The sequence below is a fragment of the Capricornis sumatraensis genome, chromosome 20 (genome assembly GCF_032405125.1).
Source record: "Capricornis sumatraensis isolate serow.1 chromosome 20, serow.2, whole genome shotgun sequence".
Classification (NCBI taxonomy): domain Eukaryota; kingdom Metazoa; phylum Chordata; class Mammalia; order Artiodactyla; family Bovidae; genus Capricornis; species Capricornis sumatraensis.
This window is the reverse complement of record NC_091088.1, coordinates 59158578-59184698: the sequence shown is the minus strand read 5'-3', so window position 1 is coordinate 59184698 and position 26121 is coordinate 59158578. Positions and strand designations below refer to the sequence as shown.

The 26121-nt window shown below is 60.9% G+C and overlaps 1 protein-coding gene across 2 annotated transcripts; it reads left to right on the top strand.

The window, feature by feature from the left end:
- Window positions 1–339: 339 nt before the first annotated feature.
- Window positions 340–24778, top strand: STRN4 (striatin 4). Of its 2 annotated transcripts, none has more exons than XM_068992954.1 (18): window positions 340–624; window positions 7385–7488; window positions 7971–8044; window positions 8946–9024; window positions 11088–11285; window positions 13410–13554; window positions 16754–16913; window positions 17437–17550; window positions 17916–18010; window positions 19848–20023; window positions 20114–20161; window positions 20519–20640; window positions 21701–21871; window positions 22009–22149; window positions 22608–22706; window positions 22889–22975; window positions 23599–23836; window positions 24063–24778. In XM_068992954.1, the coding sequence occupies exons 1-17, from the start codon at window positions 340–342 to the stop codon at window positions 23766–23768; spliced, it is 2268 nt and encodes a 755-aa protein (XP_068849055.1). In that variant the 3' UTR covers window positions 23769–23836; window positions 24063–24778. The 2 variants fall into 2 exon arrangements, with proteins under 2 accessions (XP_068849055.1, XP_068849054.1); XM_068992953.1 differs by having other exon boundaries at window positions 17895–18010.
- The last annotated feature ends 1343 nt before the right edge of the window (window positions 24779–26121 follow it).

Genomic DNA, 26121 nt, shown 5'->3' with positions numbered 1-26121 from the left:
GCTATTTGGGTCTGGAGAGGGCTAGAGTCTTTCTTTGGGGTGAAACGGGAGGAGGGGGGTAGAAAGCGGTCCCCCCCCCCCAAGTACCGCGTTTCCCAGGGGCGACCCTCGCGCGGAGCCTGGGTCGCGTTTGCCCTCCTCCGGGCGCGCGCCCCCTTTCCGCCCCGCGCCCCCTCCCACGCGCGCGCCTTCGGGGTCGACCCGGGTGGGCGAGGCGCGCGCCCGACTTCGTTCCCGTCACCCGCCCCCCCGGCCCCCGCCGAGCGCGCGCGCGAGGGCTGGCGCGGCCGCGCAGGCGCGCGAGGCACAGCGGGCGCGCGGGCCGGCCCCGGGGCCTCCATGATGGAGGAGCGAGCGGCCGCCGCCGTCGCCGCCGCCGCCTCCTCCTGCCGCCCGCTGGGCTCCGGCGCGGGCCCCGGCCCGACGGGGGCGGCCCTGGTCTCCGCCCCCGCCCCCGGGCCCGGCCCGGCTGCCAAGGGAGGCGGCGGCGGCGGAGGCAGCCCGGGTCCCGCAGCGGGACCGGAGCCCCTGAGCCTGCCCGGGATCCTACACTTTATCCAGCACGAGTGGGCGCGCTTCGAAGCGGAGAAGGCCCGCTGGGAGGCCGAGCGCGCCGAGCTGCAGGTGAGCACCGCCCCGGGACCCCCGGCCCCCGCCCGCCCGGCCCAGCCTCACCCGCCGCCGCCGCCGCCGCCATCTTGGAGCAATGGCCGCCGGGACGGCCGGGGGGGCGGGCGGGGACGGCGACCGGCCGGGAGCCGGAGTGAGGGGCCGGCCGAGGGGCGGCCGGCGGCGGGAGGGCGGCCCGCGCGGTCGCCGGGAGGAGGCGGCGCGGGGCACGCGGGCCTGCTGGAAGTGGGAGCGAGCCGGCCGGCGGAAAGGTTCCTGGGAGAGCGGCCGCGGAGCCCCGAGGGGCCCCAGGAGAGCTCCGCGAAGCGTTGGGAGGGGATGAGGGGTCTTGCCTACGAGTGAGCCAGCAGCTCCCAGGGTGCCGCACGAGGGACTCCCCATTCCGCCCCCGACCAGGTGCGCGCCGGAGGCGGAGCCCGATGGACCCCGGGAGGGGGGCAGAGGGGGCGTCGGGGGTGACTGGGATCAGCCGGGGGCGAGAGCGGGGCGGGGAGCCCGTGTGAGTCGAGAGAGGAAGTCAGGGAGCCCGGGACGCGTGTGTGTTTCGGAGCGTTTGGACTGGAGGGACTGAATGACGGCGGTGTTGAGGACTCCAAGGATGCGGAGCAGGGTCTCCGGGCGCGAGGTGGGGGGCGTGAAGGTGTGTGTCCTCTCCTCTGAGGAGGAAACTTTGGGGAGCCCTGGCAGGCCTGGCTTCCGAGTGCAGGGGAGGGGTCCCAGGGTTGGAAGCACGGATGGAGCCAGGACGTGAGCCAGGAGCCTGTGTTGGAAGAGAACGGAGAGCCGAAACTCTTTGGGGATGTGGGGGCCCCCGCCGTGAGGTGGGAGGTGAGGTGTGTGGGATGTCAGATGGAGAACCCCCGAACTGGAGTATGGGAGGGTCAAACTTGGCCAGCTGTGGAGAGGGGCGGTGGGATGGAGACAGTGAAGAGGAATCGGGGAACCTGGGGCATGGCAAGGGGAGCCTTTTTGTAGAGCAGGAAGACAGCCAGAGGAAACATTTAAGAAGGATCCTGGGGTGGGAGGTGTTTGTGGAAGTTTCTGGGAAAAGATCCTATGGTTTGTGGAGTAGATTCAGGGAGGAAGGTGTCCTGAGATGTTTGGAAGAGGCTGAGGAGCTGGGCTGGGTTTTGTGACCTTGAGAAGTGTGGGTCGATTGGCAGAGTGTCCTGAGGAGCCTGGGTATCCCAGTGGCGAGGATTTGGAGGGTTGGGGCATTGTTAGCAGAAGTCGGTATCTCCTTCTAGCATCTGGTCTTTCCTCTTTTGAGTTGCTGTTTCATATCTGGTTGAGGTGGGGACCCAAGTAAATAACCAGATTAGAATTTTCTCTCTAGGATGATTAAAGAGAGCATCCCACACTTCTCCCACCCCCAAAGGGATCTTCACTGTGTGGTGGCTGAGGCTTGGGGTTAGGGTGGGAGAGAAAGCCTTACGTAAGTACCCCTTGCTATGATATCCCATCTGTACGTCTTATTAGATCTTCTCAATGACCCCCATTGTGGAGACAGGGCCAAGGACGTTGCCCTTATTTAGCAATTATAATAGCAGCTGCTGTTTATTGAGTTTGTATTATGGGGGAGACACTGTGTTAGACACAGCAGATACATGGTATCACTTAGTCCTTGCAACATTCTGGGAGGGTGAGGGATGTTATTCCCCTTCCCTTCCTTTTCAAAAATAAAAGAGGAAGTGGAGACTTTGAGAAGGTCAGTAGTATATCAAGGATCATAGCCTGTGGGTGGCAGGGGTGGTCTGTGGACTTTCAAGCCCATAGCCGTCTGACGCCCAGGACAGATGACAAGCTTGTTTCAGGGAAGCTCAGTGACCTTCCCAGGGTCATCCAGGCGGTCATAGCAGACAAGGGTACCCTACAGCACCCACCACGACGCTGCCTCACCTTTGAGACCAGCAAGAGGAACGATGTGTCCAGGCTCCAGCGTCATTTACTTTGTACTCCTTTGTTGTTATTGTTCTGTTACATTAGTACATTTCAAGGATCTCAGAAGTGCCTGTGTGTATAGATGTACACACACCCCCAAGTGAGTGAGAAGGGAAAGAGCCACTCCCCGAAACCCTATTATTGCTATAAAAGTAATTCAGCTCTGTGTGTGTAATATATGAAATCCTATTCAGTTCAGTCGCTCGGTCGTGTCTGACTCTTTGTGACCCCATGGACTGCAGCACGCCAGGCTTCCCTGTCCATCACCAGTTCCTGGAGTTTACTCAGACTCGTGTCCCTCGAGTCGGTGATGCCATCCGGCCATCTCGTCCTCTGTCGTCCCCTTCTCCTCCTGCCTTTTACATCCTATTACATGCATCATTTTGTGACTTATTTTCACGTACTTATATATCTTTGAGTTTCTTTCATATGAGCACATAGAGCGCTTATTATTTTTGGGAACTGCACCCCGCCAGTGTCTGTGCCACAGCTCATTTAGTTTGTGTCCCCTTAATGGATTTGTTGGTAGTTTCCACTTTTTGCCCATTGGAAGTGGCCGCAGGGACTGTCCTCATATTCCCTCCTGAGTGAGTGTACAGCAGAATAAACGGGTGCGGTGGTAGAATAGATGTGTTTATAAACTGGTGATTGGTTCTGCCAAGTTGTCCCACATTTACACTCCCCGCAGCAGCACCTCTTTTTATACACTTTTACTTGAGCACTTATCACTTAGAGAGGTGTGACTTCTCCCGCGAGAGCCTTCAAGGCCTGGACTGCGTCAGATTTTCCCCATAAACCCCGAATACCTCTTCTCCAAATAGCTTCTTTGTGCAGCTGCTCCTGGCACCAGACAGTCAGTGTGGGGGAATGGCAGAAAAGGCAACTTCTTGGGAGGTCCTGCCAGGAGGCGCCTGGAAGATGGGAGCAGGAAGCTGGCATCGTGGGGGGATTCAGAGAAGGAGGTGGTGAGGTTTCTGCCCTTCCGAAACTTCCAGGCTAACAGAGAAGGCTGGTTTGCGCAGGGGGTTACAGAGGTTCACACGCAGTTGAGGTTTCAGTGGTGTGGCTGTGGCACTTCTGCAAAGGGCAGTGAGCTTTTTTGAGGACAAGAGGAACCTTGAGGGGTGGGGTCGGGGTCTGACTGGACATTCAGGGATGAGGAGGGGCAGCGAGTACACTGCTGCAGGTGAAGAAGATGGGGAGCTGGTCCCTGCCCCTTGCGCCCCCTACCCCCCACCCCCACCAGCTTCACAAGGAGCTCTGAGGGATCCACAGGGACTCAACCCTGCCAGAGCCTGGGGAGGAGGGAGTGGAGTGCAGGAGACACAGGGCCAGATGGTACTGAAGGGACCGGGAGGGGTGGGACAGAAAGCTTGGGATGGGGAGAGTCAGCAAGGGCTTGCGGGAGGACTGAGATAGCCAGGTTCCTACTGTGCCGCCTGGATGGGGAGGGAACAGCCGGAGGAGAGGCGGCCGCCCTGTCTCAGTGGCAGTGGGTGGAGGTGCTGGTTGGGTAGAGAACTTCCAGATCCCAGCCTTGCCTGCTGGCCTGGCAGGTCAGGCAGCCGCAGCCATGTGGCTGTGACCGCAGGTGTGCGCAGGGTGGGAGGGCCAGGCCCCCAGCGCTTCCCCTCTCTGTGGCATTCCACCAGCTCAGGACCCTTCACCCACGTGTTTCTGGTCCTCCTTCTCCTTTCTTTGCTGGAGGAACTGGGGAGGGGACCACAGAGCAGAGTGATATTCTTCCGTCATCACTGGATGGGCGCTCAGGGAGCAAGGGGGGCCGTGGGGGGGGAGCAGGTGTGAGGTCTGGGCGTGACTCTGACCCTGCTTCTCCCCCTCCACTTTCTTCCCCCACAGGTGAGGGCCACCTCCTTAGTACCCTAAACCCACTCCTCACCCCCCCTGCCTGATCCTGGTTTGAGCCCCTGTCATTTCTCCCTGGGATCTGCCTCCTTCTGTGACTGGTTTCTAGGCCTTTGGCTTGGCCCTCTCCCTGCCCCAAATTTGAGCAAGTTTGATGATATCTCTGCTGAAAAAGCCCTTCCATAGCTTCCCCTGTGCTCCTAAGGTGAATTTCAAACTTGTTTGCATGATCTGTGATTCTTTGTAAGGCTGACAAGCTTCTCTGACTTCCCTCACCAACCCTTTTACGCATTCTCAGATGGAGCCATGCTGGCCTTTTTAGAGTTTGCCGCTCTCTACCAGCTGCGCGCTCCGCCCCTGGCCCCCTGCTAACCAAGCTCAGGTCTCAGCTGAACTGTCACTTCTTCACCTAGGTGTCCCTCCTCCCCACCCTCCTCTGCTCCCTCCTGGGGTCCGAGTCGAGTCTTGTGTCAGCTGTGGCTGCTCGTGCCGGCCCATGCCCTGGACTGAGGGCTCTGTGGGAGCAGGAGGTGCTTATCTTCTCTGTTACTCCGCCTGCCCTGCACCCTGAACCTGTCCCATCACGGGTGGGTCACCAGTGTCCAGTGGGGAGCGCCTGTGGGCTCAGCAGGTAGGGGAGGCACCTGGCAGCAGAAACTTGTGGATGGAAGCCCAGAGGGGCGAGGACGCAGGGAGATGGGAACCCGGGGCGTGTGTTTGGTGATCAACCTCGTCTTCTCCACCACTCCCATCACCTTCTAAAACTCCAGACAGCATTGATTTGGGTGGCTGAGAAGATCCACGAAGGACATAAATTCAGACTCTGAAGATGTTGATCACATGTATGTCTGCCTGTCTGGTCTTGGATTTTTATGTACATATGTGTTGATTTAAAGTGTAGGGAAAAGAAGTATTGGGAGGAGTCCCTTTCTCTCAGTGGACAGGTGAGGTTTATTTTCCGTAGCACACCTGCGACAGGTGTTTATTTGTTCACTGCTGGTCCCACACCCTCCTCTAAAATATGAGCTTCATCTTGTTCAGTTCTGTGTCCAGGATTGTATCTGATGCATAGTAAGCATTTATGGAGGGAATGAAAGATACTTTTGTTGTGCGTTAATATACGCAAAGGAAGGAAGTCTATCCTTGCAATTATACTTATGGGGTAAACTTCTTAGAAGTGGAAATGCTAAGACAAAAGGAGTGTGTATTTGACATGTTTGTGGATATGGCCAGATTGCCCGCTGGAGGGGTTTGTGAACTTGTGGCCCGCTGGCAGTGTCTGAGTATGCCTTTTCCTCTGGCCCTGCGCTCAGGCTCATGCTCAGCAGTGCTCAGCCCACATGTGATTCTCTGCTGACCTGAGGGAGAGACCTGGTCCCTGGAGCAGGAGGCCAGTGATGGGAGGCATTTGGGCACAGGGCCATGTGGGGCACAAATGCCCAGGGCAGGGAGGTCAGGGCTCCTCAAGCCCCAGGCCGAGGAGGAAGCATGTTCATGGGTATCTGAGAGGCCACTGACCGCGGACAGTCCTGGAGCAAGGCTTTGGGAATGTTCACCGCCTGGCAAAGGTGTCTAGGGGCTCCTGAGGGAGCTGCGGAAGTTCTTCAGCAAGCACATGATGTGTGAGGGTTGGCTCCAGGACGACGCAGCTGCCAGGGGGGCAGGAGGCCTGTCAGCCACAGACACCTCTGCTCAGTGGTCTCAGGTCTCAGGGATCCTAGCTCCTGTGAAGAACTGAGCCCCGGGACTTTTCTGGTGATCCAGTGGTTTAGAATCTGCCTTCCAAAGCAGAGGATGCGAGTTTGATTGCTGGTCAGGGAACTGGGATTCTACATGCAGCGAGGCAGCTAAGCCCACAAGAGAAGCCTGTGGACCACAAGGAAAGATCTCGCATGCCTGCATGCCAGAACTGAGACCTAGTGCAACCAAATAATTAAGTACTTTGAGAGAATAAAAATAACAAGAGGTGGGAGCTGGCATTTGTTAGCCCTTCGTCTGTGCCAGGCTTTGGACTGAGAACAACCTAACACGTGAGGGGCAGGCACTCTGAGGGGCACTCTCAGGAGCCCCATTTTCTGGAAGGGGAAGGGGAGGTTCAGAGAGGGCTGGTTCAGAGAGGGAAGGGGAAGGGGAGGTTCAGAGAGGGCCGAAGATTGTGCCTCGCGGAAGTGGCCGAGCCAGGTCTGAAGCTCGGGCGGTCCCAGCCTGGGTCAGAGGAGCACTTGAGGGGAAGCCAGGGGAGAGCACGGCACTCAGGGCTCTGGCACTGGGCTTCCGGAACATGGTCGGGGGCCAGGAGCCTGCCTCGAAGGCCATTGGTGTCTCCAAAAGGCCTGTTGACAGGCCAGAGCAGATGGGGACAGACCGGGCCAGCAGACGGTGTGAAGTGGCTGGCAGGGGCCTGGGGTCATGTCTGTGACACGTCTGCCTTCCTCTGGGCCGACTCCCCTAGGACGGTTGGTCCCCACCATGGAGGTCAGGCGGCGAAGCTGTTGCGCGGGAGCTGAGCCAAGCCACCCACTCCTGTCCCTAGACTCCAGAAGCAGCTTCCCACACCCCCCAGAGACAGAAGCTCTGCTTGAACAGTGCCATGCCACCTCCCACAGCCACCTCGGGGACGGCACCTGCCTAGGGGTGGGGGAGGAGGCGCCCAGGGCTCTTAATACCTACCGCCCCCACCTTCTCCCCAAAGGTGGGGGCCCAGGGAGCCCCAAGCTGTTCCCATTTAGTCTCTCTTCAGTCGTTTCATCGCGGGTGACAGGGAAACAGATCCAGCCGCCCTCTCATTGCTCCGCTGAACCCTGGCTCAGGGTCTCCACGCTTGAAGAACTGGCTGCTGTGTGTCCCGGGGGTGGAGGTGCTGGAGCTGCCTGCTCCGAGCGAGCACGGGACACAGGTCGGTGAGCCTGAGCCCTGCTCTTCCCCGCCCTCTTCTGTCCGCCCGCAGGCTCAGGTGGCCTTCCTTCAGGGAGAGAGGAAGGGGCAGGAGAATCTCAAGACGGACCTGGTGCGGCGGATCAAGATGCTGGAATATGCGCTGAAGCAGGAGAGGTGAGCCCTGCCATGCCCCGGCTGCCTGCCTTCAGGGGTCGAGCCCCTGGGAGCATCCTCTCCTCCATCACTCAGTACCGCATGGTCCAGGAGAGGGGGGCAGAGTAGGCCCTCGTGGGTGGGGTTCAGGGCAGACCGCGAGCAACGGCTTCTTCATGGCGGCGGCCCACCACGTGGCAGACGCCACACAGTCCTTGTCTCATCCCTCCCTTCCAGGGGCCTGATGGGTGCAGGTGAGGCTTCTGGAGGGAGAGGACTTCTTCAAGGACTCTAGAGCTGGGACGGCAGCCTGGTGTGCCCGGCTCCCAGCAGCGGGCTCGCCACGGTGCCATCTGTGCTGCCGCCTCCGCCACGGCTGCTTCCCAGTCGGGCAGGGCGGAGGGCGGAGGAAAGCGAGAACCCAGGCTCTGGGATTCTGGAGGCGAGGGCTGGCTCTGTCGACGCTTCGGTGCCTCTCATTCGTTCATAATTTGACCTTTCAGGGCCAAATACCATAAATTGAAATTCGGGACAGACCTGAACCAGGGGGAGAAGAAGCCAGAACTGTCGGAACCAGGTACCCACGCCAGCCTGATCCTTCCCGCACGCCTGCCCCCTGCAAACCTAGCATGACAGAGCAGAGATGGACCCCCAAGCCTCAAATGCTCCACGGAGAGCAGCTTGGCTGGGACCGGGAGTGGTCGGGTCTCATTCTTGGTGCCCAGTCTTGGGGGGGCAGGGGGCAGGGAAGGCCTGGGAGTCCTGCCCGCTGTCCCTCTGTCTGTCTGAGGCAGACAGACACACGAGGCCTCTGGGAGTCGGAGCTCCTAGAAAGAGGCATCAGTCCACACTCGGGGCAGTAGGGAGGGTGTCCAGGAGCGCGGAGACATGGAAGAGAGTGGTGTGCTCACAAGGTGAGGCTGACGGTGGCCGTGGTTCTTCATGTCGGACGCCGACCAGAGCGCCTTCCCCAAGGACAGGGGTCTGTGTTGACCGATACAGTCCAGGCACCTAGCCGGCCACATAATAGATGCCCAGTAAATATTTGATGAGGAAAGTAAACAGGCTGCCTCATTCAGTCCTCACAGCAGTCCCAAGAGGTGGTGCTGTGATTGTTAACTTCGTTTCTCAGATGAGGAAACTGAAGCTCAGAGGGTAAACCGACCTGCTCAGGCCACATAGCCGGGAAGCGGCCGAGGCGGGCCAGTTGTCTGCCCGTTCGTTCAGAGCCCAGCCCGTTTCCTGTGTGGGGAAACAGCAGAACAGGGTCTGAAGACAGTCCGGGGACGGTCTGGGGAGTGACCCAAAGAGATCGGAGAGGAGGAGGGCAGGGGGGAGGGGGACTCCAGGCCCTCCCGGCACGTGGCTCCGCAGTGATCGACTTGGGTTTGAGGATGAGGACAGGGCCTGTGGAGGAGGTGGTGGGCGCCTGGGTGGTGCCCTCGAGACAGCCCACCTCCTTTCTCTCCACCCCGCAGTCTCCAATGGCCCCGTGGAGTCGGTCACCCTGGAGAACAGCCCGCTGGTGTGGAAGGAGGGGCGGCAGCTTCTCCGACAGTGAGTGCGCGCCGGGCCAGGGTGGAGGCTGGGCCGGGGAGATAAGCCCGGGGACGCCACAGTCCTTCCTGTCCCCAGTGGGGACCGAGAGCTCTCAGGATCCCTGCTGGCCACAGCTGAGAGGGCCCTTCACCCTGTGGGGGCGGAGCGCGGGAAGACTCCTGGCAGGAGGCAGCCCTGGGGGACCCCCACACTTGGAAAGCAATCCCACATGCCCTTTATTCCCCCCCAGGGTATAATGTTAAATTTTTTTTGCTTTTCATTAGAGAGATATGTGTGTTATAGAAAACTTGGGAAACAGGAAAACACAGAAAAGAACAAAAATCACCCATAATTCCACCACCCAGGGAATTTCATGCCCCTGTAAACATTTTGACACACAGGCTTTCTCTTCTGTATGTATGTATTTGTGTGTCTGTGTGTTTTATAAAAGCAGGGGTTCCCCCTTTGTATTGTTTCATAAGGCATTGCTTTTAAGTGTTGAACGTTTTTCTGCGTAAATTAGTTATGTTGCATCATTTCAAGACCCATGTAATCGTCTGTTATGTGGATAATCATAACTTCCTGTGGCCAGTCTCTTCTTGTGTATTTTGTTGAAGGCATTTTTTTAATAGACAGTGTGACAAACACCAGGAAGTTATTTGTCCGTATCCTTGATTTCCTTATGCTAAACGTCAGAGAGGGTAGTTGCAGTTGGTAGCTTAAAGGGCGTGCAGGCAGTGATGACAGGATTGTCCCAGCCGACGCCTGCCAGGTACCTGTTATGTGCCCAGCACTGGGCTAAACGCCCGGCACACAAGGATTCCTCACGGAAATCCCCGGGCAGTGTAACTGCTAGTGTTTCCCTCATTTTCACAGGTGAAAAAAACGAGGTGAAGAGAGGGCATCTGTGCAGAAGGTCCCAGCTAATAAGTGGAGGGTCTGACGTGTGATCTTAGGAACCCGTCCCCCGAGCCCAGCTCCTTGCACCCCACCTTCCCTGCCTCCCCTGCCTCTCCCTGGTGGTGGGGGCAGGGGAGCCTCAAGACAGGCACACACGTGCCCAAGATGGTGTGTCTGTTGTTGCCCAAGGGGCAAGGTCACGGTCAACAGAAAAGGCTCTGCGGGCGCCCCCTGAGGACCAGCCAGGGATTCCTGTCTCCAGTGATTTGAAGCCACAGATACCCATAGTTGAATTTTTTCCGTTTTTTTAGCCCTTAGGCCAGTCTCAGCTGGCTTCAGATTTTGTAATCCTGGGGGTAATAAATGCTCGTGTGTAGGGTAAATGACAGAAGTTCCTACTGGCATCGCTAATCTCACTCCGCAGAGGAGATCACTGCTCTGAAGTTCAGTGCGTTTCTTTCTAGGCCTGGTGCGGGGCATGATGCAAATGTGTGTTTGTGTGTGGTCTATCCTTAGAGGCACATGCTTTTTTTTTCCTACGAACACTTGAATTGTAAGGAACACTTAACTTACAATTTCTGTTGTGCTATTTATTTAGCAGGCCCTCTCCTCTTTGGGCTTCCCAGGTGGCTCAGTGGTAAAGAATCCGCCTGCAATGCAGGAGCCATTAAGAGACATGGGTTCGGTCCCTGGGTCGGGAAGATCCCCTGGAGAAGGGACGGCACCCTGCTTCAGTATTCTTGGACAGAGGAGCCTGGTGGGCTACGGTCCGCGGGCTTACAAGGGATCGGACGCAACTGAGCACGCAGTGAGCACTTGGCACTCTGCCGCGTTCATCCTGTGCCTACTGTCCCACCAGCAGTTTACTTCCGCAATCCTCATCAGCAGACATGTGGGTCGGCCCCTGCCTTTAGGCCCCCCAAATGTACATTGTCTCTGCGAGCATCTGCGACAGCATGATGCCCACGTAGAAAGGCTTCCACTGGGAGTAGTCTCGAAGGGGAAGCAGCAGGGTCAGGGGAACGCTTATGTGAGATTGCTCTGTGTTGCCTTCAGCTGCTTCTCCAAAAGGGCTGGCCCAGCTTGCATCTGCCCCTGCGATATAGAAAGGAGCCATGTGGTGCCTGACCCACCCCGGTTCCGCCTCCCCCACCGACCTGTCCTCGTTCTGCCTCCCGCAGGTACCTGGAAGAGGTCGGCTACACCGACACGATCCTGGACATGCGGTCCAAGCGCGTGCGCGCCCTCCTGGGCCGCTCGTTAGAGCTCAACGGGGCCCCCGAGCCCAGCGAAGGGGGCCCTAGGGCCCCGCCGGCCCCTGGGGGGCTCAGCGGCGGGGAGTCACTGCTGGTGAAACAGATTGAGGAGCAGATCAAGAGGTGAGCCCTGGGCTCTGGAGGGTGTCTCCCCACCACCCCCCCTCCATGAGGCCGGTCCATGATCTGGGGTCGCATCCTTTCTGGAGTGTATCGTGGGTTCCTCTGCTCCAGAACCCTCTGTCCATCCCTTACAGGATGTGCAGGCTGTGTCCTGGGTCCCCCCGGGTGGCCCTCCCCTCGCGTCACCTCCGTGCTGATGTACTCCACAGTTCCCCTCCGGTCCAGCCCTGCCTGAAGCTCCGGCCTGCACGCTCCCCATCAAACGCCAAGTCCCTGCTGAAGGCAGCCCTGGGCCCACACCAGGACCTGGGGAGCGTAGCACGACATGTGGTCACTGTTCCCCGGGGAGCTTTCCTGTGTTCATTCTCTCATCAGTAGCTGTTGTTTGTCAGAAAATAACTAAATTGCTGATGACGTGAAGAGGTCTATGAAAGGCAGTGAGAAAGCGATGGGAGGGGGCTTCCCTGCAGTCCAGTGGTTAAGACTTTCCCAGGTCGAGAGCTAAGATCCCACCCACATGCCTCGCAGCCCAAAGCCCAAACATAAAACAGACACGATAGTATAACAAAGTCAGTAAAGACTTTTAAAACGATCTACATCAAAAAAGAAAAAAAAAATCTCAATTTAAGCGAGAAAGAGATGGGAGAAGCAGTACTGCTTAGGACAGGATGACGTTTGGGCAGAGAACTGCATGGAGTGGGGGCCGAGCCAGCGGAGTAGCTGGGAGGGGAGTGTTCTTGGTAAAGGGTCCAGGACAGGAGAGGGCTGGCATGCCCAGGAGCAGGCAGAGGCCGGCGTGGCGGCAGCGCTGCCAGCATGTGGTGCCGCGGTCTGTGGTGAGGCTGAGATCTCAAGAGTCCGATCACAGCGGGCCTCACGGGCCACGATGAGGAGCTTGGAGACAGGCTTGTGGTTTCGAGCCAGGGTGTGACATCATCTGGCTTGGTCTGGCTTGATAGGCTTGGTCTTCTTCGAGATGGAGAGGCTAACCGAGGGCCAGGCTGGGAGCAGGGAGGGCCGATCAGAGACTCCTGGAGACATCCAGGCCAGAGACAGTGGACGTCAGCAGTGGAGGGGTGAGGCCAGTCCGCTTCTCAGCAGGTTTTCAGCAGGAGCTGACGATAACGAAAGGACTGGCTGTGGGGATAGAGGCAAAGAAACTGGGGTGACTGGAGGGTGGGGTCTGAGCAGCTGGGAGCAGTGCTGACCTGGGTGGGGGGCTTCAAGGGGGCCATTCAGGTCGAGTGGAGTGTGAGGTGTCTGTGTGAGCCCCCGTGGCGAAGGTAGGGGCAGCATTTGACTCGTAAATGTATCTGCAGTTCACCAGCACACAGGTGGGCTTGAAAACTATGAGGCTGGGCAGTCACTGAGGCAGAGGGTGTGGAGATGGTGCCAAGGAAGGAGCCTGTTTCACGTGTGGAGGCCCCCAGAGGGGCAGGGAGGCTGGGAAGTGAGGTCTGGGGACTGGACTGGCACCCCAGGGGTGGGAGGTCTCTACCAAGTGGCACCCGTCTCGCCCGGGCAGCTGACAAGAACGCTTAGAGTATCAGCCCAGTGGCAGCCTCCTTTTGGGAGGCCGTTTGCTTTAATCTGAACTTCGAATTCTGCCCTCCTTTGTGCCCTGGAGTCACGTTTGGTGGCAAATGCCATCCCAAGGGAGCCACTCAACAGCAGGCCTGGAGGTGGATGGGCAGCGCTGTCTGGCGGTGGAGAGGGTGCAGGCTGTGAGGGGCCCGAGCGGTCACGGGGTGACCGGTTCCGCTTCCCTGCCACCGGGTGTGTCTCTGGCATGCTCTGCCCTCTGTGCGCGTGGTTCGGCCGTGGTGACGGGGGCTGCGGAGTCAGCAGCGATCTCGACCAGCTCTCTGTCTGACTGGGCACACGCGGGGGATGTGTGGTCAGGGTAGCGGGCTGGTCTGGAACTGCTCTGGGGAGGGTCAGAGCTCAGTGAGGGGTCCAGCCAGGGTGCGCCCAGCCAAGGCTGGGCTACAAGCCCCCTGCGGGGTCAGAGTCAAGGCTCCCCTGGGCTCAGGCTCCGGCCCCCAGCCTCCGCGCGCTCCCAGCTGAGCTTTGTCGCCCGGCAGGACTGACCCCTCCCCCTCTCCCCCACCCCGTCCTGGGCAGGAACGCGGCTGGCAAGGACGGCAGAGAGCGCTTGGGCGGCTCGGTGCTGGAGCAGATCCCTTTCCTGCAGCACTGCGAGGACGATGACAGTGACGAGGACGACGAGCTGGACGGCGCGCAGCAGCACAGGAAGCAGCGTGTGAAGGTGAGCGCGCCGCCCCCCCCAGGGGGAGCCCCGTAGCAGAGGGCCTCCAGGGGCGTGCTTGGCTCCTCTGAGGGCTGCTCCATCCCTTCCCCACGTCCCTGGCTCCTGCCAGCCATGCTGTGGCCTCTGGTTCCTTTCGAGGCGCCTCGATCGTTTTCGTCAGGGCAACCCCTTCTCCAGCTGTACCCCCGTCATTCTCTCCACATTCCTTCCTTGGGCTCTGACGTTTCCAAGAGTCCTTTCCTGAATCTCCAGGCCAGGCCAGCCCCGAGACGCCCTCTCATGGCGAGTTCTCCTTCCTGCCAGCCAGACCACAGTGAGACTTGGAAATGTTCTGACGCGCCCCCGGCTCTGTCTTCTGCAATAGACTGTGAGCTCCCCAAGCCAGGGGCTGTGTGGGTCTTTTCTCTTCCCTCCCCAGCACCCTTAGCGGATGTGGCCGAGCCCCCAGCTTAGCCTGGAGTCAGGTTGGGGGGGCTCTGGGAGCACTTTGTAGGATGCGAGTGTCCAGTCTGCTGGTGGTGGCAGGACCCAGGCCCAGGGACACTGCTCACAGGGTAGAGTCCAGGTCTTCTCAGCTTGGCCTGGAGGTCGGTCTCCCACCACGTTTCAACCCTGCTCCTGAACTGCCGGAGCCCAGTGCTCCTGCCGTCGTGACGGCGCTGTCCTCAGGCGGGCCTGGTCTCGCCTGTCAGTGTAGGCCTTGTGGGCCAGGCTCTGTGCTGGCAGCAAGGACATGGAGACCCCAAGGCCTGGTCCCTGCAGGGAGGAGCTTTTGGCCAGCAGTGGGCTTATAGGTAGTCACGGGCAGGTACACACACCCATGAGGGGCGCCTGTGGGGAGAGGAGACAGCTTCGGGGGCTTTTCTTGAGCAGCTCTTCCCACCTGAACTCCAGCCCTCCCTCCTCAGACTCGCCTCAGACACCCCCTCCTCCAAGAAGCCTTCTCTGACTCACCCCTGTGGGCTGCCCCATCCTGACCGGGACCACCCTAGGTCCTCCCTGTCTGGTGTCAGGCCTGTCCTGGCCTCCACTCTGTATCCCGGGCCCCCACCATGGCTCAGCACAGGGGCCCACGCAGGTCAGGCGCTCACTGACCACACTGAGGGGAACAGAGCGCCCGGAGCCGGAGCCCTGGCCCTGGGGTTCCAGGAAGAGCAGGGTGTCTCCGAGTCCAGAGCGCCTGGTCCCTCCTGCCCCCTGGTGGATTTCCACTCCTTTCTCAGGCTTCCCTCAACCCTCTCTGGGAAACCTCCCCTCTCCCCTGCACTCCTGTTAGGAATGTTCTCCTGCTCCCCACGTCTCTCCCACACGCCCTGTCAGGCGGCTCCCTGTGCAGGGTCTCACGCTTCCCCAGGCCTCTGTCTCCACCAGCTGACCTTCAGTGACCAGACCGAGATTCATGAGTGCCTCCCAGAGTGGCCACTGGCCTGGTTCTATAACCGGGGGCACGTGATTCTCTTTGTCATGGTTTCAGCCTCAGAGGCTGGTAGTCTGTTTCTGAGTTGTTGAGGAATTTATTAAAATGAGTCCTGGGAGTTCTCTGGCAGTCCAGTGGTTAGGACTCGGCGCTTTCACTGCTGCAGCCCAGGTTCAGTCCCAGCTCAGGGAACTGCAGTCCCATAAGCCACCACATGGCAGGGCCAAAGATAAATGAATAAGTAAATAAAATCTGTATGTTTGAAAAATAAATGAGTTCACACTGGGTAGACACGTGGCACTGATGGTCCCAGGTGGTGAGAGAGAAGCGAGGCCCCTCTCAGGGCCTGAGCCCTACCGTCCTCTCTCTGGGCAGGCCAGGTCTTCTCCCAGAAAGGAAGGCGAAGGCAGTCACATTCCACCCCGCTCCTCCCACACAGGCCAGAGGCTGGCCGCTCAAGATGCCCTAGTGCAGCCACCTCCATGTCCATACCCTCGAGACCCAGCTTGGGGTGCTGAGCCTCTGGGATGGAGTCGCCGGCACCCCGGAGGAATTCACAGCCTGACTGAACCTGGGTCCAGGCTGGGGACGCTGAGGAGGGGGAAGGCCTCCTGGAAGAGGTAGTGTTTGAGTCCACTGGGCCCGGAGTCCCAGTGCTGAGGGCGGGCTGAGTCCTAAGCCAGCACTGAAAGCAGAACTCAGATACCCAAACGGTCTTTGAAAACTCTGAAACTCTCTTTAAGCGACCTAAGTGCAGTCTGTGAAGTGCCAAGCATACAGCTCCCTCCCAGATGGCACTTGACGTAAAACATAGTGATGCGTAAGAAATGGGAGGCTGAAGGATTACGTGCGAGATGTCACTTCATGAGGCTGCGTCTCAAAGGTGTCTGGTGGGGAAACGCAGGTGCGACGCTGCCCCTCAGTTCACAGGCCTGGGATGGGGTCCAAGCTCATGGACTGAGGAAAATGAGGGTTTGGTTTTCAACCCTGGTTACGACCGACTGTGGGAAAACTCAGCAGACTCTGTTTACTTGCCCAGCGTTCTGTTTCTCAGAAAGGAAGAACTGGGGTATTTTTTTATTCTAAAAGTAGCTCCTGCTCGTTATATAAGAAAATAAAAATGCAGCCAGTATAGGACGTTATCAGGAAGACTTGGAGACCCCCAGGTAACCTCACACCCCAAAGCTTGTCTTTGATGTATGTGGAATGGCTTGGACCTGGGGCAAGGGGCTTCACTCTGCTCAGCCTCAGTTTCCTTAATCTGTAATATGGGGATAGTAATTAGAAGACTGATAACTGTTCATGGGGTTGTGAAATCATATGTGCGAAGCTGATGAGTGCACTGAGTAACTCAAGAGAGGCCGGCACTGTGGTAAGTGTTCATCATCATTACTGTTGTAGCCGTGGATCTGATTTCACTTTATAGTGTCTCCTTCCACACCCATACACCCACATATAGCTTCCCTTGCCCCCAAAACAGGTTGTCATATTATCTTACTTTTTTTCATGAGAAGTGTACTGGGCTGGGAGGCAGGGCACGGGGGAGCAGGACCAGCCTGAGTGAAAGGAGGAGGGCCCTGTGTAGGGGTCCCTGCGGGCAGCAGCGAAAGGGGTCTCCAGAGCCAGGCTGGGGGCTGGCGCCCCACCGAGGGCTTCCAGTAGGGGGAGCACGGCGGCAGGCTGTGGGACTGGGGGCCGCAGGCAGGAACGCTGGTTTCCCCGCTCTGGGCGAGCAAGTGGGCTGGGGCCCTGAGCTCTCTGCTGGTCTCCGCGCCCCAGCTGCCATCCAAGGCCCTGGCCCCTGAGACGGAGGATGAAGACGAGGAGGACGACTCGGAGGACGCTATCAGCGAGTTTGACTTCCTGGGCTCGGGAGAGGACGGGGAGGGCCCGCCTGACCCGCGGCGGTGTGCTACAGAGGGCGCCCACCATGAACTGGGTGAGCTGGGGCGTCTGCGCCGGCCTTCCTCGCCGCGGGCACCACCACTGCCTGCGGCCTGCAGCTGCTTCCTGCCCCAGGGTCCCCACCGGCCGGATGCGCTTCCTGAGAGGAGAGTGGCCCCGCAGAGCCGGCAGCTGCACCACTGTGGCCAGGCCCTCTCCCTTTCCCTGGAAAATCTCAGGGGGTCACAGGCAGGCCCGGCTCTTCCTGAGGCAGGGCCTCCAGCCCTCCCACCCCCCAGGGATGGGGAGGGGAGGGGGGACAGGATGCAGACCCAGCACGGGGGAGGCAGGGGGGCAGCGCTTCCTGTCCTGTGACTCTGAGGCCCCCGGGGTCACGTAGGATGGCAGGGGACTGAGGCCATGGAGGGTCCCCTCTCCGTCTGTCTCCTCCGCCTGTCCCCCACCCCCACTCGGAGCCCAGGGCTCTCCGGCCCCCCCACAGTGGCAGGAGAGCACCCTCCCCACGTGGCTGAGTGGCCGGTCAGTGACGCCTGCCTGCCTGCGCCCTATGCCTGCAGAAAGCCGGCGGGTCAAACTCCAGGGGATCTTGGCTGACCTTCGGGATGTGGATGGGCTGCCCCCAAAAGTGACTGGCCCGCCTCCTGGCACCCCCCAGCCCCGGCCCCACGAAGGTAAGCGGCCTCTGCACCCTGGCCCAGTCCTGAGGGGCCCACGGCAGAGGGAGGCTGCAGAAGCTAAGCCCCGGGCTTCTGTGTCCTCAGGGTCGAGGCCCAGCCTCTGGTCTGCAGCCTCCTTGTCCCAAAAGTTCGTCTGTCTATCTCTGTCTCCCTCTCTTTTTGTCTGTCCTGCCCTGTCTGTCTGTCTGGCTCTCCCTGTTTCTTTCTTTCCAGCTGTGATTCTTGATCTTGTCCTCTCCCTGCCTCTCTGTCTCCCTTCTCACCTCTCTCTGCCTCTCTCTGTCTCTCTCTCTCTCCCCCGGCCCCTCTCTGCCCCTTCCCTCCCCTCCCCCTACCAGGTTCCTTTGGCTTCTCCTCAGACGTTTTCATCATGGACACTATCGGGGGCGGGGAGGTGAGCCTGGGGGACTTGGCAGATCTCACCGTCACCAACGACAACGACCTCAGCTGTGATGTAAGTCCTTGGGGTGCCCCACCCCTCGCAGGCCCCCCCAGGCCTCCGGTGCAGCGCCGGGACTGGCTGAGCTCTGGCCGGGTGCCCACCTGCACCCAGCCCCTCGCTCAGCAGGACGGTGTGAGATCATTCGCCAGCTCAGCCTGTGTCACAGGGGTGCCAATGCAGACAGGCGCTGGGACTTACCGGGGTCACTGAGGTGCCTGGCCTGGCAGGCTCTGGGGCCTGGGTTTCAGTCACGCTGCCAGGCTGCTCCTCTCAGCGACGCTCCCTCCCACCCCAGGCTTCCATGCACCTCAAATCCAGGACCCACCGTGGGCACAAAGCAGGGGCAAAGGGGCGCTGAGTCCAAATACAGCATCAGAGGCGGCAGGTGCCTTTGGGCTGGGGCAGAGCGGGTTGGAGTCTGTACAGGAGGCAGGGATTGTGGACGGGAAGGTGACCTCCAGCCACAAAACAACACAAACAAAATCAGGCTGATCTGGTGTGAGTGGAGGCTGGTGGGGCAGTGGGGCTGGAGTGCAGAGAGGCCTCAGGGCCAGTGTCCCGAACCTGAGGTCTGTGGCCAGGCCGCGGACTCCCCGGGCATCTCTGAAGCGGGCGCGTGTGAGCTTGTTCCTGTGGTAGGACGCTTAGCGCAGCTTCCAGCGAGACTCCATGTGGTTGATGATCTCAGCCAGGTTAGGCACGCTGGGGGTGAGGGGGCGGGTTGGGAGAGTTTGAGCAGGCAGATGCAGGGTTCTTCTGCTCCCCCAAAATGAAATGAAGACACCCCCGCCCCGGAGCTACATACGCGTGATGGGGTAGACCCTCTAGTCCAGAACAACTGTGGCAGAAGCGATGACCTCAAGGGACAGAGCCCAGAGGTGGGGGTCTGTCGGGGTGCACCCCGTCTTAGGGCAGGGCACTGATGCTTGCCTGACAGTCTGCTCGTCTCCTTTCCCCAGGGGCCCTCCCTGGGTCCCCTACCTCGAGAGTGACACCACGATCCATCAGGCCCTCGGTGGTGTCTCGGGAACTCTCCCCCAGAGGCCTGTGGACTCTGCTCCCCGGTCTCTCCCCGCCGGGTGTGCTGGTCGCCTTCTGCACGCCCCGCGTCAGGTCTGCCTCACCACTCCCTGGGAGACTTTCCTGGGGACCTCTTCGCGCCTCTCTCTGCAGCCACTCTCCTCTTGCCCAGCCCGGCGCCCCCGCCATGGAGCAGCCAGAACAACCTGGGCCATTCCCCTGCTCTAAACCCTCCCGAGGGCGCCCCCCCCACCCCCGCCCCGTCCCTGAGTAGGAGCAGCAGGTTCCTGAGTGTGGGCCAGCCCTCCAGGCCTCTTCCCCTGCCGCTCTCCCTCACTTGCTGCGTCCCTGGCCTCCTCGCAGCTCGAGATCCGCCTTTGCTCCCTCTGCCTCAGGGACTTCGCACGTTCGGTTTCCGCCCTCTTCCCCTTCATTTATCTAGTCACACGGCAGTTCCCCAGGAAAGCCTTACTGACCCGCACAGATGGGGACGGGTTGCCCGGTGCCTCCTCTCAGTGCATCTGAAATTCATAGCACTGCTTGTTAATCATCTCTGTGATGGAGGCCATCTCTGACCATCTCCCCCACACTCCCCCTGAACGGGGATAGCCCAGGGCTTGGGCTCACCATTGCCTCCTCAGAAGCTAGCACGGGCCCTGCACACTGCAGGAACTCCCAGAGCGAGTGAGGGGGCACTGCGGGCGGGCGAGAAGGAAGCGGTGCGGCCCGGCCCGGAGGCTCGCGTGTGCCGCGTGCCGCTTCATGTAGGGCTGGGTGTGGGGACCGCCGGCTGGGATGGGCAGACCCTGAGGCAGCTCCCCCACCCCAGCTGTCTGACAGCAAAGACGCCTTCAAGAAGACCTGGAACCCCAAATTCACCCTCCGTTCTCACTACGATGGCATCCGCTCCCTGGCTTTCCACCACAGCCAGTCGGCTTTGCTCACCGCTTCTGAGGACGGCACGCTCAAGCTCTGGAACCTGCAGAAGGCAGTCACGGCCAAGAAGTGAGGGCAGCAGCCCCGGGGTGGAGGGCTGGGTGGGGGAGTCCGGGCATGGGGGTGCAGGGTGACCCTGGCTCTTCTGCCTGCCCGCAGGAATGCTGCGCTAGACGTGGAGCCCATCCACGCCTTCCGGGCTCACAGGTAGGGAAGCGCCCCTGCCCCCGTGGCAGCCTGCCCCCGGCCCGCTCACTGCCATCCTGGGGGCCAGGGCAGACGGCAGGGCAGCCAAAGGCTCCAGGTCCCCGTGGCCCTCTGCACACACTCCACCCGCTCCTGGCGCCCTGCAGACTTCCAGTGCCCTGCAGCCAGTTCTCGGCACAGCCTTTAGAGGAGTGGGGGGAGGCTGGGGGCGGGCAGCTAGCCTGGGTGGCCCAACCAGAGGTCCAGATGCCGGGTTCCTTTTCAGCAGCCTTGAAACACGCTAGCGGTCTCGTTGAGGGGAGGAGGCGAGCCCGGAGTGTCTGGTCGCCCCCTTCAGCCCACCTCGGTATCTTCTAGGGGCCCCGTGTTGGCCGTGGCCATGGGCAGCCACAGTGAATACTGTTACAGTGGTGGGGCAGACGCCCGCATCCACAGCTGGAAGATTCCAGACCTCAACATGGACCCCTACGACGGTTACGGTGAGGACAGCTCCCTCCCGTCTTCCTTTCCCCAACCCACCTGCCTCCGGGGCCCTCTTGGTTCCTTAGCACCCAGGCTTCGCACTTCGAGAACTCGGGAGGGAGCACCAAGGGCTCCGGCTCTGGTGAAGCCACGACCCAGGTGATTCAGCACGTGACCGAGGGTCAGATGAACGAGGCAGCGAGGGGGTGGTGGGTGAGTGGTGCACAGAGCAGCTCACTGGGCTGGAGCTTTGGGCAAAGCCAAGCGAAGGCGTAGTGGGCCCTGGCAGCACCCCGCGGTCTCCGCCTGCATCTGCGTGGTGGAGCGGAGCCGGCAGGGCCGGGGAGGTGCAGACGCTGGCTGGGCCGGGCTACAGGGTTTACTGATAAGTGGAGAAGTGAGCGGACCGTCCCCTTGGTTCAGTGTCCGTGTCCCTGCCCTCTGACACCTCTTTTGATAATGCTTTTGATCACACTTGGCTCCATGCCGCAGCATGTCGGGGCAGAGTTTGGGGATCTGTGTCTCCTCTCACGATCGTCTCACCCTGTCAAAGATCAGGGGTCAGCCCCAGACAGTGTCTGCTGTTCACCAGGCAGGCTGTCACACATTGGGTGTCAGCAGGGCCCAGCCAGAGCACCCCACATGGACCCAAGTGACCAGGGAGGTCATGGTGGGAATGACCACAGAGCTTTGGAGGAGAGAATGGGCAAGAAAAGACTGCGGGGACAGAGGGTGGGGCTGACTCCAGGGGCCAGGCTTCAGAAGTCTCGGCCCTTATCCCCTTAACTGAGTCCTCAAAGTTATGTCCCGCGCAGGGCTTTGTGGTAGGCGCTGTCACGGGCCTGGGGGAATGGCAGGGAGCCAGATCATCCCTACCTCTGGAGCTTCCACTTTGGGGGCGTTGAAAGCCTGAAACCTTCACAGAACGGCCGGCCCGTGGTCGGAGCCTGAGCAGCTCTGAGGGCACAAGGACGGGGCAGGGGGAGGGTGACTCGGCAGAGTGGGGCTGCTGGGCTGTCCGAGCTGGAGCTGGGCAGAGGCCCTGACGCAGCCCTCTCCCCACTCTGGCGGGTCCAGACCCGAGCGTGTTGAGCCACGTCCTGGAGGGCCACGGGGACGCGGTGTGGGGCCTGGCCTTCAGCCCTGCCTCCCAGCGCCTGGCCTCCTGCTCTGCCGACGGCTCTGTCCGCATCTGGGACCCCAGCAGCAGCAGCCCGACCTGCCTCTGCACCTTCTCCACAGCCAGCGGTGAGGGGTGGGGCGGGGGGCTGTGACACCCCGGGGGTGGAGGCCCCAGGGGAGGTCGACTTCTGACCGGGGCCCAGGCTTCCCGCCACAGGGCAGGAGCGGGGCTGTTGGCAGCCTTCTGTCCCCTCTGCCTTCAGATCACGGGACCCCCACCTCAGTGGCCTTCACCAGCACCGAGCCTGCCCACATCGTGGCCTCCTTCCGTTCTGGCGACACCGTTCTGTATGACCTGGAGGCTGGCAGTGCCCTCCTCACGCTGGACTCTCGGGGGAACAGTGGTAAGGGGGTGCCCAGGGCCAGGGGCTGAGGCCTGAATGCCTCCAGGGCCCCAGTTTCTCCTGGGGCTTTGGTGACCTGTTGCCCAGTCAGTGGACAGTGGCTGCCCTGCCCTCTGCGGGGCTCCGAGCAGGATGGACATCAAGTCCCAGTCACTGTGCCCTTACGGACATCTCCGGAGGGCTGGGGGAGAGACATCCCGGGGGCTCCCCTGTGGGCCGCTCAGTGGAGCAGAAGCACTGCCTTCACTGTCGCCATCCTTCCTGCTCGCCCCGGGGCCACACAGCGTCCACAGCACAAATGGAGAAACCCTGGGCCCTGGAGGGAGCAGCTGGGGCGCCCAGCCCCGCTCGGCATCTCGGCAGAGGACAGGGATGGGATGGCCGTTCTCCTCTTGTCTTTGTTCCTCCTGGTCTCCCTGATTCCGCCCCCCTTGACTTCTGCTTTCTCTCCTGTTCAGGCCCAACCCAGATCAACCAGGTGGTGAGTCACCCCAGCCAGCCCCTCACCATCACCGCCCATGACGACAGAGGCATCCGTTTTCTGGACAACCGCACAGGTGAGGCCCAGCCTCCCCAGCCCCCGCTCACCTGTGCGGGTGGGGGGCGGGGTCAGCCCTGCTCAGAGGGGGAGATTGGTCAGTCTACCTTGGAACCTCAGTGTCCCCGCTAGCTCCTACACCTTTCCAGGCTGGGCACAGAGTGGAAAAGTAACTTGCTGCCCACCCCTGTCTCCCTGCAGGGAAATCGGTGCACTCTATGGTTGCCCACCTGGATGCGGTCACCTGCCTCGCCGTGGACCCCAATGGTGTCTTCTTGATGTCAGGAAGTAAGTCAGGGGCCTCCTGGCCCCTCAGGAGTGAGGGCACCTGCCCTTCCCAGCAGGAGCCGGAGAGGAGTGCTCGGGGGCTCCGTGAGGCTGGGGCGCTGGTGGGAGTGCTGTCTGAGCAGGGCTCAGGAGCCCCTCTGTGGCAGGTTAGAGTGGTCACGGGGGTGGGGATACCGGAGCCACGGTAGGCGCGCTCCCACACGGCCCTGTTGCATTTGAATGAGGTTGGTACTGGAGCCCCCACCGTGCACATGTGGAAACTGGGCCTAGAGAAGTCACTTCACTTGGTCACAGCCCAGCGGGTTGCAGGAGTTGACGTTCAGGCCTGTCTGACTCTCAGTCCCCGCAAGACAGGGGACTCTTAGCAGTGGGGCACCTGCCATTTGTGGATAAAGACACCAAGCCCCAGTGACTGCTCCTCGATGGCGTGGCTGGGACTCGGGCGGATGGAGAAGGGGCTGAAACTCCCCAGGGGGGTGAGGAGGAGGCACTGGCCTGACAGGATGGCCCAGGGCGGTTCAGCTGTCTCCAGGGAGGCCGGGTTCAGGAGGCAGGTCTGGGCGGGGAGCTGGGGGACCCGGAGCTGCTGAGCGACAGCCCCTCCTGCTCCTGCACCCGCACAGGCCACGACTGCTCGCTGCGTCTGTGGAGCCTGGACAACAAGACGTGTGTCCAGGAGATCACGGCCCACCGCAAGAAGCATGAGGAGGCCATCCACGCAGTCGCCTGCCACCCCAGCAAGGCCCTCATCGCCAGCGCAGGCGCCGACGCCCTGGCCAAGGTCTTCGTATGATGCCCACCTGGCCCTCCAGCCCAGGCCGCCAAGCTGGCTGGGGGGTGGGGCCGGGCAGTGGGACTGAGGTGAGGGGATGGAGGAAGGGAGGCTGGGTTGGGAGGGCAGAAGCCCCGGGCACCCTCACTCCCGCCTGGCATTTCTGGAGGGTGCCAAATCCCGACACCCTAGCTGGGATGCCCTGCGAGAATTGCCAGGGTGGCCCCCCGGCGTTCAGAGGAAGGGCCGGAACTGCCTCACCTCTGGCACCCTGGAGACTGTGGTCCAGCCTCCCCTCTCCTCTGTCTCCCGCAGGTGACCCCGGCCTCCGTCTGGAGGCCCCGAGGCCCAGCCGCCTCCTGCCTGCCTTGGGGCCTGGTGGTGCTATCGGCCCTCTCCCCAGGAGGCCCTTCCCACGGCCTCCCACCGGGTGTGGCCTCCTTCAGGAATCGCCCTCCAGCGTGGTCTCTGGGAATTTTCCCTCTACCCTGGCACCCACTCCGGGTCTCTGAGCTTCCTTCTCGGGAGCCGCACATCCAGGCCTGGGTGTCCTTGGGGCTCAACTTTTCCAAGATGCCAGAAGGTGCCGGGTTCTCTTTTGGAACCCCTGACCGCTCCTCTCCTCCTCCCTGGCCCCGGGTGGGAGCTGAGCGGGAGGCGCCCCAAACCCCTGCTCTGGGTCTGCTGGGGCCCTGGAGCCAGCTACAGGCTGAGATCGTCCTCCCTGCTGGGGCCTCCCATCTCCCCACCAGCGTGCCCAGTAATCCCCCTCCCCTCAGGTCCCTCAGCACAGCTTTCCAGACACTACCCAGGGCCGCCAAGGCCAGTAACTGCCTGGGGAGCAGGTGATGCCCTCGGGGGAGCGCCCGACCCTACCTCCCCCAACACTCCTCCAAGGGCAGCCCCCCAAACCCCCATGGGGTCACCCATGGGGGGAGAGATAGCCTTCTCTTGCCCCTCCGCAGGGCATGGAGGGTGGAGTGGGGTCCCCTGGGCCCCCCATAACTCCCTGTATATCTGTATAAATAAATGGGATTTTAATGGAGCCCCCCCCCCCATGTTGTAATCACTGTGTGATAGTCTGTCCGTCTCCGCTCCTGACCCTTCACTCTCTTCCTCTATTTATTTCACTCTGTTTTGGGTTCCTCCCTGTGCCCCCAGGCCCCCCTCCCAGGTTCCTGTTTATAAGTCCCATTCCCTCCGCCCTGACTTGTACGTGAAACTTGTCTCAATAAACCCTTTGGAGTAAGATGGGTGGCAGTGGTGACTGTCGAGGGGACCGGGGACTTTCGGGGAGGAGTCACCGGCTCCGCCAGGGGTGGGTGGAGCTTGGAGAGAGGAGGTAGGATGGGTTGGGGTTTTGTGGTAGGGTTGTGGGGGCAGAGCTTGGGCGGGTGTGGGTGGAGGGACGGAAGTGGGGGCACAGGACCGAATCTCCCCGTGCCCCTCCTTTGGGTCCCTAAGCACTCCCTCCCCAGGGGCTTGAGCAGCAGCCTGGGGGGCAGAGCCCTGACTGGCTGATGATAGACGATAGATGCGACAGTTCAGCTCAAGATTCTCCCCTGCCCACCCCAGCATGGCAGCAAAAAGCTGGTCGCGAAGTCAGCGTGCTGACCCAGAGTACCGAGCACCCTCCCTCCCTCCCTGCCTGCGTGGGGTGTAGGGCCTGCCAAGGGCCTGGGGCCTGCCCGCTCAGAACACCTCCACCCTGCTGGGATTCCTCTTCCCTCTTGAGGTGGCCACATCTCAGTGGCTGGCTGTTCCCTCAGCAGGAGCCAGACCCTGTGCTTAAGCTCTTCAGGTGCCATTGCACCGGGTTCCCACAACCTCAGAGAGTGAGGACAGATCATGACGCGTGTTGCAGAGGATGAGAGATGGAGTCCGGGGCTTGAGTCAGCCCCGCAGGTTGTTCAGGGCCCAGCAGGTCATCAGAGTTTGTATCCAGTCCCTGGGGACCCCCTCTGCTTGCTCGGGTCCTTGGGCCAATCCTGGCACCTCTCTAGACCTCAGCATCCCCAGGAAAGAGCCAGACAGTAATGCCCACCTCCTGGCTTATCAAGGGCTGCACCCCAATGCCCAGAACAGGGCCTGCCTCCTGTCAGGGCCCCGTGAACACTTAAGGATGAAGGCCTGTGAAGTGCACTTGAGGAAGGATGAAACCCTGAGAAGTACACACTCCTGTTAGGACTTCACAGTGGCAGTTGCCCGCCCGTCTGGACAGAGGGTTCAGGTGGGCAGAGGGCCATCAGGTGAAGCTGACAGGAGCCCAGCTTCGGGCGCCACGTGCCCTCATTCTCCCCACCCCACCCCCCCACCCTCTCATCCCTCTAGGCTCCGTGCTGCTTCCCCAGGTGGTGGTTTAGGTTTTCACCCC